The sequence below is a fragment of the Pygocentrus nattereri genome, chromosome 13, assembly GCF_015220715.1.
Source record: "Pygocentrus nattereri isolate fPygNat1 chromosome 13, fPygNat1.pri, whole genome shotgun sequence".
NCBI lineage: Eukaryota > Metazoa > Chordata > Actinopteri > Characiformes > Serrasalmidae > Pygocentrus > Pygocentrus nattereri.
In genome coordinates this window covers 16,311,278-16,324,512 of record NC_051223.1, presented here as the reverse complement: position 1 = coordinate 16,324,512, position 13,235 = coordinate 16,311,278, and the positions used below count along the sequence as shown (strand labels likewise).

The 13,235-nt window shown below is 37.8% G+C and overlaps 1 protein-coding gene across 2 annotated transcripts in view; it reads left to right on the top strand.

Annotated features, from left to right (window-relative positions):
- The window catches only part of plcd3b (phospholipase C, delta 3b), a 34,436-nt gene that overhangs the window by 11,710 nt on the left and 9,491 nt on the right, over positions 1-13,235 (top strand). Inside the window, exons 6-11 of one of the 2 annotated variants that reach the window (XM_017693180.2) lie at positions 632-833; positions 942-1,083; positions 4,767-4,919; positions 7,950-8,087; positions 11,602-11,749; positions 13,102-13,218. In XM_017693180.2, coding sequence (XP_017548669.1) covers positions 632-833; positions 942-1,083; positions 4,767-4,919; positions 7,950-8,087; positions 11,602-11,749; positions 13,102-13,218 — 900 coding nt within the window. Of the gene's footprint in view, positions 1-631; positions 834-941; positions 1,084-4,766; positions 4,920-7,949; positions 8,088-11,577; positions 11,750-13,101; positions 13,219-13,235 lie in introns of both variants that reach the window. The other variant, XM_017693179.2, reaches the window with a different exon arrangement.

The window sequence follows — 13,235 nt, the reverse complement described above, 5'->3', positions numbered from 1 at the left end:
ATAACACAAAACCATCTCGGCAAAATAAATAAATAAATAAATAAAAACAGCTCAACCACTCTGTCAGGATTTTTCCCTGGACACAAAGAGGAAGAAGACTTGCTTAAGAATGCTTTGAGATTGGTACTATACTTGAAATGGAATCTTCTTTTGCATCATATTATGCTGTAAAACCATAAAAAGGGCAGTGAACAGCTTTCAAACACTGTTATTAGTTGTGCAGTATCATGTATTTTTGTAATGTAACTTTTTAGCGTGGAGTATTGAACCAAAGACATGTTTCAATACAGCGGTTCTTAACCTGAGAGTCACAAGTGAGGTGCTGCTAGAGGCATATCTCATCAAACACAGAGAATTTTGATTTTGATGAGAGCGTGCAAGCTTTGCTGAAAGGCTCCTCTTACAGACCATGGAAGACAGGCTAATGTCTATTATGAATTTCTTTTGGGTGAGCTCGTTATTGATTGTCTTAATTAATCACTAAATTTAAAGTCATTTTTCAGTGTCAGGTAAAAGATTTGTGATTTGTGGCAAAGTGCTGGCTAAGGAATGTAGGCCCAGTAAGTGAGCTAACTTACCATTTGTTGGCTTACCACTATTATCTAACAAACATGTGTTTTGGTCAACACAGCTAAGAAGAACCAGCTGATGACAGCCAACGGCTTCACCATGTACATGCTGTCAAAGGAGAATGACGTGTTTGATCCAGAGCACGGCCGAGTCTATCAGGACATGAGCCGACCGCTCAGTAACTATTTCATCTCCTCTTCACACAACACCTACCTTACTAAAGACCAGCTTGTGGGTGAGAGCAGCACGGATCCATACATCCGGTAAAACAACCACATTTACTTTCACAGACACACAAATGTAACACCTTTGCCTGTAAATTCAATCACACCTTTTTAATTTGTGTGTGTTTGTGTGTGTGTGTTGTGCAGGGCTCTTAGCCACGGCTGCCGCTGTGTTGAGCTGGATTGTTGGGACGGAGATAAGGAGCCATTGATTTACCATGGACACACCCTCACCTCCAAAGTGCCTTTCAGAGAGGTGGTTGAGACCATTGCTGAATATGCCTTTAAGGTGAAATAGAAATTTGTTGCCATAAATTGCTGTATTATTCTTGTTCCCAGAGCCATTTGTTGGCCACTGCACTGGGATGAATACATATTTTAATATGTTTTGCAGTGGCATAATTGCATGGAGAATAACACTTTGTAACAAATTCCAAAAAAGTGTGCTGCATAACTAAACAGTAGTAGCAGCCATCTTAACATTTAAATGTGTGTATGTTTGTCTATTTCTATAGATAACAGTCTGTCATGCACAATGTTAGACAGAATACTTGGATGTGTTGGCTGAATACTAAACACACGGTGCTAAATACATTCTGTAACAATCAAAATCAAATCAAATTTATTTGTATAGCGCTTTTTACAATGGATGTTGTCGCAAAGCAGCTTCACAGAATTCCAGAAAAGACAGAGTTTTAACAAGAAGAGTAAAAAAAACCCCAGGTGAGCAAGCCAGGGGCGACAGTGGCAAGGAAAAACTCCCTCACAACTGAGGAAGAGACCTTAGGAGGAATCAGGCTCACCAGGGGGGGACCCATCCTCCTCTGGTCAAACTACCTACAAGTGATTATATTACTAATATTAATAGCAGTAGTATTAGTAGTAGTGACAGCTAGGAGTCTATGAAAACATCAGTGTAGGGTGGGCAGTTGGTCCAAGGTAGGTGGTGGTAGCTGGGGCGTGGGCAGCTGGTCAGAAGAGGGTAGCAGGAGGGCTCGACAGTCAGTCTTCCATCAGTGTCCGGCCGGACATGTGGGGGGTTGTATACTCGGAAAAAAGGCAGTAATCCATTACAATACATAAAAATATTGTATTGAGAATACATTTATAAAACCTTTATAGTAAATCCTTGCTGTTATTGGTTTCAGTTTCCCTCATGTAATTCTTTAGCTAATATATTTAACAAAACATTTACATTAAATTACAAAATTCTCAACATTACTTTTTCATCACCCGCTTCCATCCGCTGCTGTTCCCACAATCCCACTGTTGCTTTAGCAAACCTCAGTAATGTTGAGATTAATAACTCACTTGTCAAATTGATTTATCAATCTACTCAGGCTTTAGGAGAGCTCAGTAACACTGAGATTAATAACTGACTCATCACAATGATTTATCAGTCTACTCAGGCTTTGGCAGAGCTCAGTAACACTGAGATTATTAATTGACTTATCAGAATGATTTATTAGTCTACTTTAGCAGGAAATTCAATCTTCCAAGCTTCAAGCTGTTTTTTGAGTTCTTTTTTAGAATACCACTGGTTTTAAAATAACCAAGTACTAATGGTGTTTCTTTACAGATTGTATTTTTAAATTTAGTATGTTAGTATAAGTAAAAAGGTTTCCTGCTAAAAATCTAAAAAGGAACTATTCTGAATGCAGTAAAAAAAGTATTCTGTCTTTTGTCTTTAGAAAATATAACTTCGACTGAACACAGATACTTAATTTCTGTATTCTGAATATGTATTTAGAATACTTGTATACTCTTACATCCCAGTATGGTTTCATACTGAGGAGTAGTGAAATAAGGGGGCCGAACTCAAATCACATCAAACACACGTAGAAAATCAAAAAGTAAACAAAAAGCACATGGAGTGGGAGGAGCCAACCATGACATCGGTGCAGTTGGAGGCAAGTGTGAAATGATTTAGGCGTGCACTCTGCATGGTGCAAAGGCAAGCACACCATGCTATACTAATAAGAGTCCTTGGGCATGACTCCTAACACTACATATCACTACAATCTCTGTAACAGGATTAACATAGGTTGCTCTGGATGTTATAGTTTGTTATAAGTTGCTCTGGATAAGAGCGTCTGCAAAATGTACAAATGTTAATGTAAACCTATTTTACTACATTTGGTTTCAATTTCTGTAAACTTGAATTACATTAACACCTGCTTTTTATCTCTTTTTTTAGAAAACAGTTTCAGAATGCAAGCAAGCAAGCAAAGTTTATTTATATAGCGCTTTTTACAACAGGCGTTGTCACAAATCAGCTTTACAGAACAATCAGTATTACAGAGAGAAAAAAAAAAGAAAAATCCGGGTCCAAGCCCTCATGAGCAAGCCAGTGGCAACAGTGGCAAGGAAAAACTCCCTAGAAGAGGAAGAAACCTTGAGAGGAACCAAGACTCAGAAGGGGAACTCTTCCTCCTCTGGTCGACACCGGATAGCAAACATAATACTTCACATTACTATGAAGTATTATAGAACAAAGTAGGGGAAAAAAGAAAGCAGTGGCTAATTTGATTAGTTTATGATTATACAGCAGCAGCAATAGCAGTGGTCAAGCCAATGGCCGGTGAGCAGTGGCACCCGATCAGGGCAGAAGGGCCAACAGCATCAGACGCACAGGGTGGGCAGCTGTTCAACTCTGCAAAGACAGGAAGAAAACACAGAGTCAGTTCTGTAAAGAGTGACTGACCACAGATTACAGTATAACAGAGCAGCAGAGACTCCAGCAGGTCTAGATCTGACAGGGAAGTCTAATTACCAAAGGCTTGACTATACAAGTAAGTTTTTAGCCTAGACTTAAAGACTAAGGCTGTGTCTGAGTCCCGAACATTAACAGGAAGATTATTCCAGAGCTGGGGGTCTTTGTATGTGAAAGCTCTCCCCCCGATGTAACTTTAATAATTCTAGGTACCAGTAGTAAGCTAGCACCTTGTCATCTGAGTAGGCGTGATGGTTCATAGTAGGAGAAAAGTTCACTCAGGTACTGAGGGGCAAGTCTGTTTAGAGTTGTATAGGTGAGTAATAGAATTTTATAGTCAGTGCGACAATTTAACTGGTAACCAGTGCAGGGTTGATAAAACTGGACTAATATGGTCAAATATTCTGGTTCTTGTGAGGACTCTATCTGCAGCGTTCTGAACTAGCCGAAGCTTGTTGAGGCTTTTGCTGGGACATCCATACAGCAGAGCATTACAGTAATCTAGCCATGAAGTAATAAAAGCATGAACTAGTTTTTCTGTATCCTGTAGAGATAACGCATTTCTTAATTTAGCAATAGATTGCACCGTTCAGTCCATACAACACTTACTAATAACTAACTAATAACAAAAACAGCCTGTTTAGAGGTCACTGTTTTTGTGATGTCATGAAAAATATCATTGACGTATATCCACCTATTTAGCCAACAGTGATTTTGCACACATTCACACTGAAAGTAGAGTTTCAGCCCAGACTACTTTTTTGAATTACATAATTCAGGGCAGCCAGTCAGAAAAGAGGTCATTAAGATATATCAGTCTTAAAGGCACAATAACAAAAAACAGCCTGTTAATTCTAAGGCATAAAGAGAGGATGGAAAATCGTCATTACACAGTAATTATAACTGTTTTTCAATAAGTAAATCCACACAAACTGCATAAGTAGACCTCAAGAAAGGAAATAAATTATGTATAAAAATGATGTAGGCTCATCCTTTATATACATACATACATACATATATATATATATATATATACACACACACACACACACACACACACACACACACACACATATATATATATATATATATATATATATATATATATATATAATCTGTAGAATTTATGTTTTGCTTATTTTGTATTGCTATGTTATTTGTGTGTTGAACTTATATAATCATGTGTGTGATTTGTTCGCCGTCGTCATGAGTATGTGTGATTAGTTTTGCACTATCCTGCTCCTGTGTTTGTTCTCCAGGCCTCTCCATATCCTCTGATTCTCTCTCTGGAGAACCACTGTTCAGTGGAGCAGCAGACCATCATGGCCAGGCAGCTGCGCTCCATCCTGGGAGACAAACTGCTCACAAAGCCCCTCAATGACCAGCTCTCTGAGAGCCTGCCCTCACCCGAGGTACTGCACAAGTAAATGCATACTGCAATTTTCATATTCATGATCCTGTTTGTCTGTCTGCTTTTTTCATTTTCAGCCTTTTGTAGTTATATATGCTGTTTTTTTCCCTTGTTTGACTTTCCAGGTTCATTCTATTCTTTGACTTTCCGCTTGGCATCACATTGCCATATGCTCAAAATGCCCCAGGAGCCATGTCTGTTTTTCTTTTCTCCATCTTTATAATTATGAAATGATGAGCCTTGATGTGTGTTCTGCTGCTGTGCTCTGTGAATCAGACTTGCACTGATTTTAAATCATTAATATTTAAATCATTAAGATGTAAACAAGTGGATTGATATGAGTTCCAGGGGAAACTTACAGAAGAATTGTTCACAGTGGTGATGATAGGAACCAGATGTCTGAAGCCTTTAATGCCTCTAAAAACTCCCTTACAGAAAGCTGTTACATAAATGGGTTATGAATATGCAGTCTGATGCCTGAGATAATGTTTTACAGTAGTGTGGATTTATTTATTTATTTCAAATACATTCATGCCGGAGAAGTACATTTAGGTTATTGTAAGGAAAATTCATTTGGAAAGAAAGCTATTCTTTCAGTTTTACCACAATTTTACCAATATCAGAAAAACACAAAAACTCAGAACACACGTGTATGGTGATTTTGAATAGTAAATAAAATGGCTGTATTTGGGTTATAGTCATTATGGCTCCTGGTTCCTATCATCACATAAAGACATTTGAACTGGTGAGTTGTTTAAATCTCTGGACATTGTGTAAAACAAATAAAAACAGAATATGATGATTTGCAAATCCTTTTCAACCTATATTCAATTGAATACACTACAAAGACAAGATATTTAATGTTCAAACAGATAAACTTTGTTTTTTGCTGAAGCTTTGTAGGTGGAATTCTTTCCCATTCTTACTTGATGTACAACTTCAGTTGCTCAACAGTCCGGGATCTCCGTTGTATTTTGCGCTTCATAATGCACCACACATTTTCAATGGGAGACAGGTCTGGACTGCAGGCAGGCCAGTCTAGTACCTGCACTCTTTTACTACGAAGCCAGTGTTGTAACACGTGCAGAATGTGGCTTGGCATTGTCTTGCTGAAATAAGCAGGGACGTCCCTGAAAAAGACGCTGCTTGGATGGCAGCATATGTTGCTCCAAAACCTGTATGTACCTTTCAGCATTAATGGTGCCTTCACAGATGTGCAAGTTACCCATGCCATGGGCACTAACACACCCCCATACCATCAGAGATGCTGGCTTTTGAACTTTGCGCTGATAACAATCCGGACAGTCCTTTTCCTCTTTGGCCCAGAGGACACGACGTCCATGATTTCCAAAAACAATTTGAAATGTGACCACAAATCTTCAGACCACAGGACACTTTTCCACTTTGTATCAGGCCATCTCAGATAAGCTGAGAGAAGCTGGCGGCGTTTCTGGGTGTTGTTGAAATATGGCTTTCACTTTGTATGGCAGAGTTTTAACTTGCACTTGTAGATGGAGCGACGAACTGTGTTTCCTGACAATGGTTTTCTGAAGTGTTCCTGAGCCCATGTGATAATATCCATTACAGAATGATGTTGGTTTTTAATGCAGTGCCGCCTGAGGGATCGAAAGTCACGGGCATTCAATGTTGGTTTTCTGCCTTGCCGCTTACTTGGAGAGATTTCTCCAGATTCTCTGAATCTTTAGATGATATTATGGACTGTAGATGATGAAATCCCTAAATTCCTTGCAACTGCATGTTGAGAAACGTTGCTCTTAAACTGTTGGACTATTTGCTCATGCAGTTGTTCACAAAGTGGTGAACCTCGCCCCATCCTTTCTTGTGAATGACTGAGCCTTTCAGGGATGCTCCCTTTATACCCAATCATGACACTCACCTGTTTCCAATTAACCTGTTCCCCTGTGGATTGTTCCAAACAGGTGTTTTTTGAGCATTCCTCAACTTTCCCAGTCTTTTGTTGCCTCTGTCCCAACTTCTTTGGAATGTGTTGCAGGCATCAAATTCAAAATGAGTGAATATTTGCAAAGAACAATAAAGTTTCCTATCTGTTTGAACATTAAATATCTTGTCTTTGTAGTGTACTCAGTTGAATATAGGTTGAAAAGGATTTGCAAATCATTGTGTTCTGTTTTTATTTATGTTTTACACAATGTTCCAACTTCATTGGAATTGGGGTTGTACTAATCCTGTCCAGAAAAAAAAAAATTCTTCAAATCAGGACAGAGCCAAATGGAGTCTTGTGGATTATTCTGTTTGTGGACATGTGTGTGTGTGTGTGTGTTTGTGTTTGTTTGCGAATGTGTACTGTGTTTCTACTAAGGCCACACAATATGGACTAAAGTCTAATACTATGCTAAATGCATTGGTCAACCAATAATGCAAAATAACTCTCTGGCATTATTTTGATTACAATAACTAAAACTTTGTGTGTGTATGTGTATATATATATATAAACTTCTACACTTTTTTGTATGCCTCTAAGCTGGATAAACTGGTAGCAATGAGTGTTTAAGAGGTCCTCTTTGTGTAAGATAGGTGTTTCCCTATATATAATGCAAACACAGTACTGAATGTTATCAGCCACAACATTCTACAGACTAGCCACCAGAAATTATCGCTGTTTCTGAACTAGCAGGTGTACACATCAGAAATGAGGTTGAAATGTTATGTCCTCATCTCATCTGCTCTGCTTTTTGTTTAGGAAATTGTGAAGTACGCAATTCTCAACCCAAATATTGGCATGAAGTACTGAATTATAATCTTTTTGAGTAAATATATAAATATAGCTTTTGCAAAAGTGCTTCGTGAAATACTGGAATTTACAATGTAGCAAATGGTTTACACGTCTAAGTAAACATAAAAAAATGCCTTTGGCCACTGCTCAACACACCTGGTAGTACTGGCAACTCCCAAATCCAAATCTTTATTTCTTCATCATTTTTTTTGTCCAACAGATTCAGAAATGTAATTGTTGTATTTTGCTCTGATATGTGTGCTTATGTTGCATTAGGAGCTGAAAGGGAAGATTCTGGTGAAGGGAAAAAAGGAGCGAGTGGAGCAGGAAAGCTCCAGCTCATCTGAGTCCAGCTGCTCTGAGGATGAATCTAAAGCTGAGGGTAAAGCCAAGGGAAAGAAAGAAGGCAAGAAGGTGAGTCCATAGGCCACTATATACGCTACTTGCTCAACCATTAAGAATCAGTGTTTTGTTTTGTTACTAATTTAAAACCAAACCAGTGTTGTTGCAAATGTATGTGGACCATTCTGCCAAAACACATTTCAGACTTTTAACTGACTTGGACTTTAGACTAAAATCATTTTGCTTTAAATGACTGTATACCTTAATTTTGTTTATTTTAAACAAAATATTGTTTTAATAAATCATTTTATTGGAACAAAAATACAATGCTAAGTAATAACACTACAGAAACTTTACCAGATATTTCATTGGTGGTTTTGTAGTGACAATTTTGGCTAATTTTAAACATAATTCAAAAACGCTAGCCAGGACTTGACAAGTAAACACAGCTTTCAACAGTTGTCCAAACATAAAATCGTAATATTTTTCAGTAAAACACAGAAAAGTACTTAACTGCAGATGATATGTATTTTATTAGTTACTGTTATTAATGTTACACACTGAATTTCAGACTTGCGGACACATTTACTTTAAAACAATGTGATCTCACCATGTGGTCATGAGGGACAGGGATGCAGTCTCACTTCTTGCTCTAACTTGCAGGGGTGTGACCAAAATAAGTCTCAGTCTATGAACTAAAGCTCTTTGTGTGTCGTAGTGACGTGAAAACATATGTTCAGTATTTAAGAATTAAACTCATGATAAATCTTAATCTTTAAACTTCATTATAAAAGACATCAAATGGATCTTTAAAAAATGTTGTGTTAATTTGAAAAGTTGAAATTTAGGGGTCAGGGTTTGGGACAGATACCTCCCAGTAGAAAGTACCCTATAAATGATGATTTTGTATACAAACCCAATTCCAAAAAAGTTGGCACAGAATTGGAAATGCTAATAAAATCAGAAAGCTGTGATTAGTAAATTCTATTTGACCTATTTTGACAGACTGTGTTTTACTTTATGATAGTTTTTGTAAATGTATGCTTTTTAAATTTGATGCCAACAATGCCTTCCAAAGTTTGGACAGAAGCATGTTTACCATGGTGTTACCTCACGTTTCCTTTTACAACATGTAATTGTCATTTTGCAACTGAAGACACCAAATAATTAAATTTTGATAGTGGAATTTTTGCTGTTCTTCTGTTATGCAAGTTATATTTGTATTTTGAGCTTAATAAGACACACGTTGTCAATGGGAAACTGTTCTGGACTGCAAGCAGCCCAGTCTAGCACCTGCACTCTCTGATTAGGCAGTGATTGTAACACATGCAGAATGTGGCTTGATGTTGTCATGTTGAAGTAAGCCAAGGTGTCCCTAAATAAGACGGCATGTAAAAGGCAGCCTGTTGCTCCAAAATGTGTTCAGCATTCATGGTGTCTTCACAGATATACAAGATATACCCACTAGTAACCCCCCCATTTTCATGATGTGTATCAGTACATTTCAGATAAGCTCAACTAAGAGAAATTGGCAGCATCTCTGTTGACATATGACTTCCACTATGCGTAATATGGCCCTAACTTGCATTTGTGGACATTGCGATAGACAATGTTTACTGACAAAGGTTTGTCAGGCTTGTGAGCCCATGCAGTCATGGTCGTTACCAAAGCATGCTTGTTCACGTTGCAGTTCTGTTTGAGGGGTTGTGGGTATTAATTTGTGGTTTTCAGCTTTTTCTTACATGCACATAGAGTTTTCTCTGGACTCCCTGAATCTTCTCTGATATTAAGCAGTGTAGAGTGTGAAATACATGAACACCTTGCAATTCCTTTCTGTGGACTCTGTCCTGACTTTTTGAGATCAACAATTAAGGCCTTAATCCAGAGCCAGAACACAATTCTCTGGTATATTAGGTCAGAAAAGGTTAAAAACCTATATGAGCTAATGTCTCAAACAGCTTGCAGTCATGGGTTATATCACTTGCGCTTTTTGAAGATAACAGGAAAGGTCTTAACCTTTAAGTGAAAGTTTTTACTTGTGTAAGTAATTCTAACTGTCAAAAATTTTTCTCTAAATGCTACTTCAGACTTGGGGAGTGATGGGGAGTGATGATGAGGTGGACGCATACACTGAGATAAGCAAGATTTATTAAGGGCAAATCCATAGTCAGGGTCAAAACAGTCCAGGGTCATAGAGCCAACACGGATGGAATGGGGAACAGACATGACAAAATAAGTACAGGGTGAACAAACAACGGAGGTCGGAATAAACAAACACCAAACACTTCAAACAAAGACCAGCCAGGGACTAGGGAAAACACAGGGCTCAAATACAACAGGGATAACAATGGTTAACATGACACAGGTGGAAAACAGGTGGTACAATCAGGGGTGGAGTCAAGAAACAAGGGGGCAGGACAGGGAAGAATCAAAACAAAGAAAGCACATGGACAAGTAAACAAAAGCACATGGATGACTGGGAGGGACCAATCATGACACAGACACTTATATTGCGGAGTTATGATGTATAAAACCCCACACCATCTAATCTATTTTGAGAGAAAGGCAGAAGCCAAAATCCCTTGCAGGCTTGTTTTCAAGAAGAACATGCATTAATAAAACTCACTTGAGCAAAGGACGATATTGATCAATTGTGAGATGTCTACATTAGCAGAATATCCACCATAGAAAATTTTACAATGTTCCTAGTCTTAAATTATTCCCATCCCAACTTTTTTGGAACACATTGCAGGAATCAGTTTCAGAATGACTGTATATGTACAAAAAATAATAAAGTTGATAGGGTAAAACATTACATATTTTGTCTTCGTACTGTTTTTATTCAAATACAAGTCAAAGTAGATTTATAAATTACTGCTTTCTGTTTTTATTTGAATTTTATTTACTTTCCCAACTTTTTTGGAAATGAGTTTGCATATTTAGCCTATTAATATTTCAAATAATGCCTTGGGTTTAAATAGATCATAACACAATCTTTGTAAATATCTAAGGTCTGAACGCCTAATTGTTTTTTAATCCTTTTTTTTAAGTGGTACTATAGTTTGAGCTAAAAACCTGAAGAAAATGTAAAAAAGCAATGTCATCATGAAATAACATGCAAAAAAAACCTAAAAAAAAAAAAAGCTAAATAAAATTTAGGTTTTTATTATTTAAAATGCATTTTAAGTAACAAAAAATGATCAATGCATCCAGAGATTTGTTTGAGTGGTGCCATATCTACACATACATATTTTCAATGTAAGCTCACCAGGATTCTAGGTTTCAATTATAACCTGACAAGTTCAGAGTGTCAATAAGCAACAAGTCTGCTCCTTTTGGTGGCTAATCAGAACCTTAATGTTTCCGTTGATTTGTTTGCTTGTGTGTGCATGCAAATATGTTTGTGTGTGGTCATGCTCAGTGTACCGTTTGGCTCGTTTGTGTGTTTTCTTTTTGTGCCTGTGTTTCAGAGTTTGTCCACCCTTCTGATGTTTTTTGTGTTGTGTTGTGCTGTCTGTCTGCGTGTGTTGCTGCATGTCTGTGACTGTCTACTGCTCTCCAGTGTACGTGTGCTTCTACTCTGAAGGTGTCTAAGCTGAGTCCAGAGCTTTCTGATCTGGTGGTGTACACACGCAGTGTCCCGTTCAAGGGCTTCGATCAGGCAGCCAAAAAACTCCCCAATGAGATGTCCTCCTTCTCTGAGAGTGAGGCCCTCAAACACATCAAAAACTCAGGTACCCTGTGTGTGTGGAATGTGTTTCTATAAATGATTTATATTTCTGTCCATGAGACACAATGGAAATGTTTAAGTCACAAAAACAATAGCTTTGGACTATGTCCTGCATGCTATGTCCTGCATGTGCTAGTTTAGCATCAGCCAAGCCAAGTTTGGTGTTTGGAGCTTATTTTTTTATAGTGAAAAATTTTATAGTGATTTTATATTGAAAAATTGTGAGGTGCACTGCACTGTTTTTTTCACACTGTGTTCTGCTTCTGGTTGTTCATCTCACTGTTAATAAGAAATAACATCATTACTGTCAGTTAGCTGTATTAGCTACCTATTGTTTTGATAGGGTGCTCAGAAAGTTGTTGCTTCTTTTAGGAAGTAATCTACTATTGATTAGCAAGTATGGTGTTGATTGTAAAAAGTTAAACTTGGAACAATTTGTTTATGTTGTGATATTTGATTTGTGAAACTGGACTCAGAAAATGCAAATATCACTGAAAGCCTGCCTTCCTTTTGGTCAGATTAAGCAGCACAGAAAAAATGCTTAAGATGTAGGTTATTTGACTACTTCAAGTTTTTTTTTTTTTAACTGGGGCATCTGAAGTGCTCGCATTTGGCACCCAGCTTTGATGTTTTTGTGAAAAGAAGTTCTTGAAGCGATCAAGTAGACCACAAAAACAATGAGAAAAGCAGGTCTTTTAGATTTGAAAACAATAGTGTCCTTAAAGATTGTGTACAATGCAAAGCCCGCCGTAGTTTTGCTATATATTAGCTATAAGGCTAATGTGGCTAACAAGTAATGGATGATTATACCCCACTGATTAGCATTGTGCAAATTGCATATGTAAGTCATCATCACTTGCTTCAAACTGTGTTGAGTTATGTATTCTCAAATAGACTTGCTTACATAGTTTCTGCCACTGTATGACACATTATTATATATAAAAACGAACATGTGTAGGTGGATAGCTAAAAACAGGGACAGCTGTCACTTCGAAGCCTGATTTTGTCCATTTTTATATGTTATAGAATGTCATACAGTGGCAAAACGTCTATGTGAGATTATTCAACAACTCAACATGATTTGGATGAAGTGTATGATGACTTATGCATGACGTTTGCATGTTGCTAATTGGTGGGGTGTAAGCCATTATTTGTATACTACATTAGCCTCCAGTTTAAAACTGAAGTAGCAGACTGCGGACACCAAGCATTAGAGATAAGAGGAAAACTAAAACTTGCTGAAACTTTTTAAATCTTCTCATCATTGAGAGATGAAAAGTCCTGTAGTACATTTCTCAGCATGTGATTACTGAGCTCTGCATGGATGCCCTTCATTGGATGCCCTTCTGTTTACAGGAAAGTTCTTTGTACGGCATAACAGTCGGCAGCTGAGTAGGATCTACCCATCTGGTCAACGCTTGCAGTCGTCCAACTACAACCCTCAGGACATGTGGAATGCCGGTTGCCAGATTGGTAAACCTCAGTTTGTG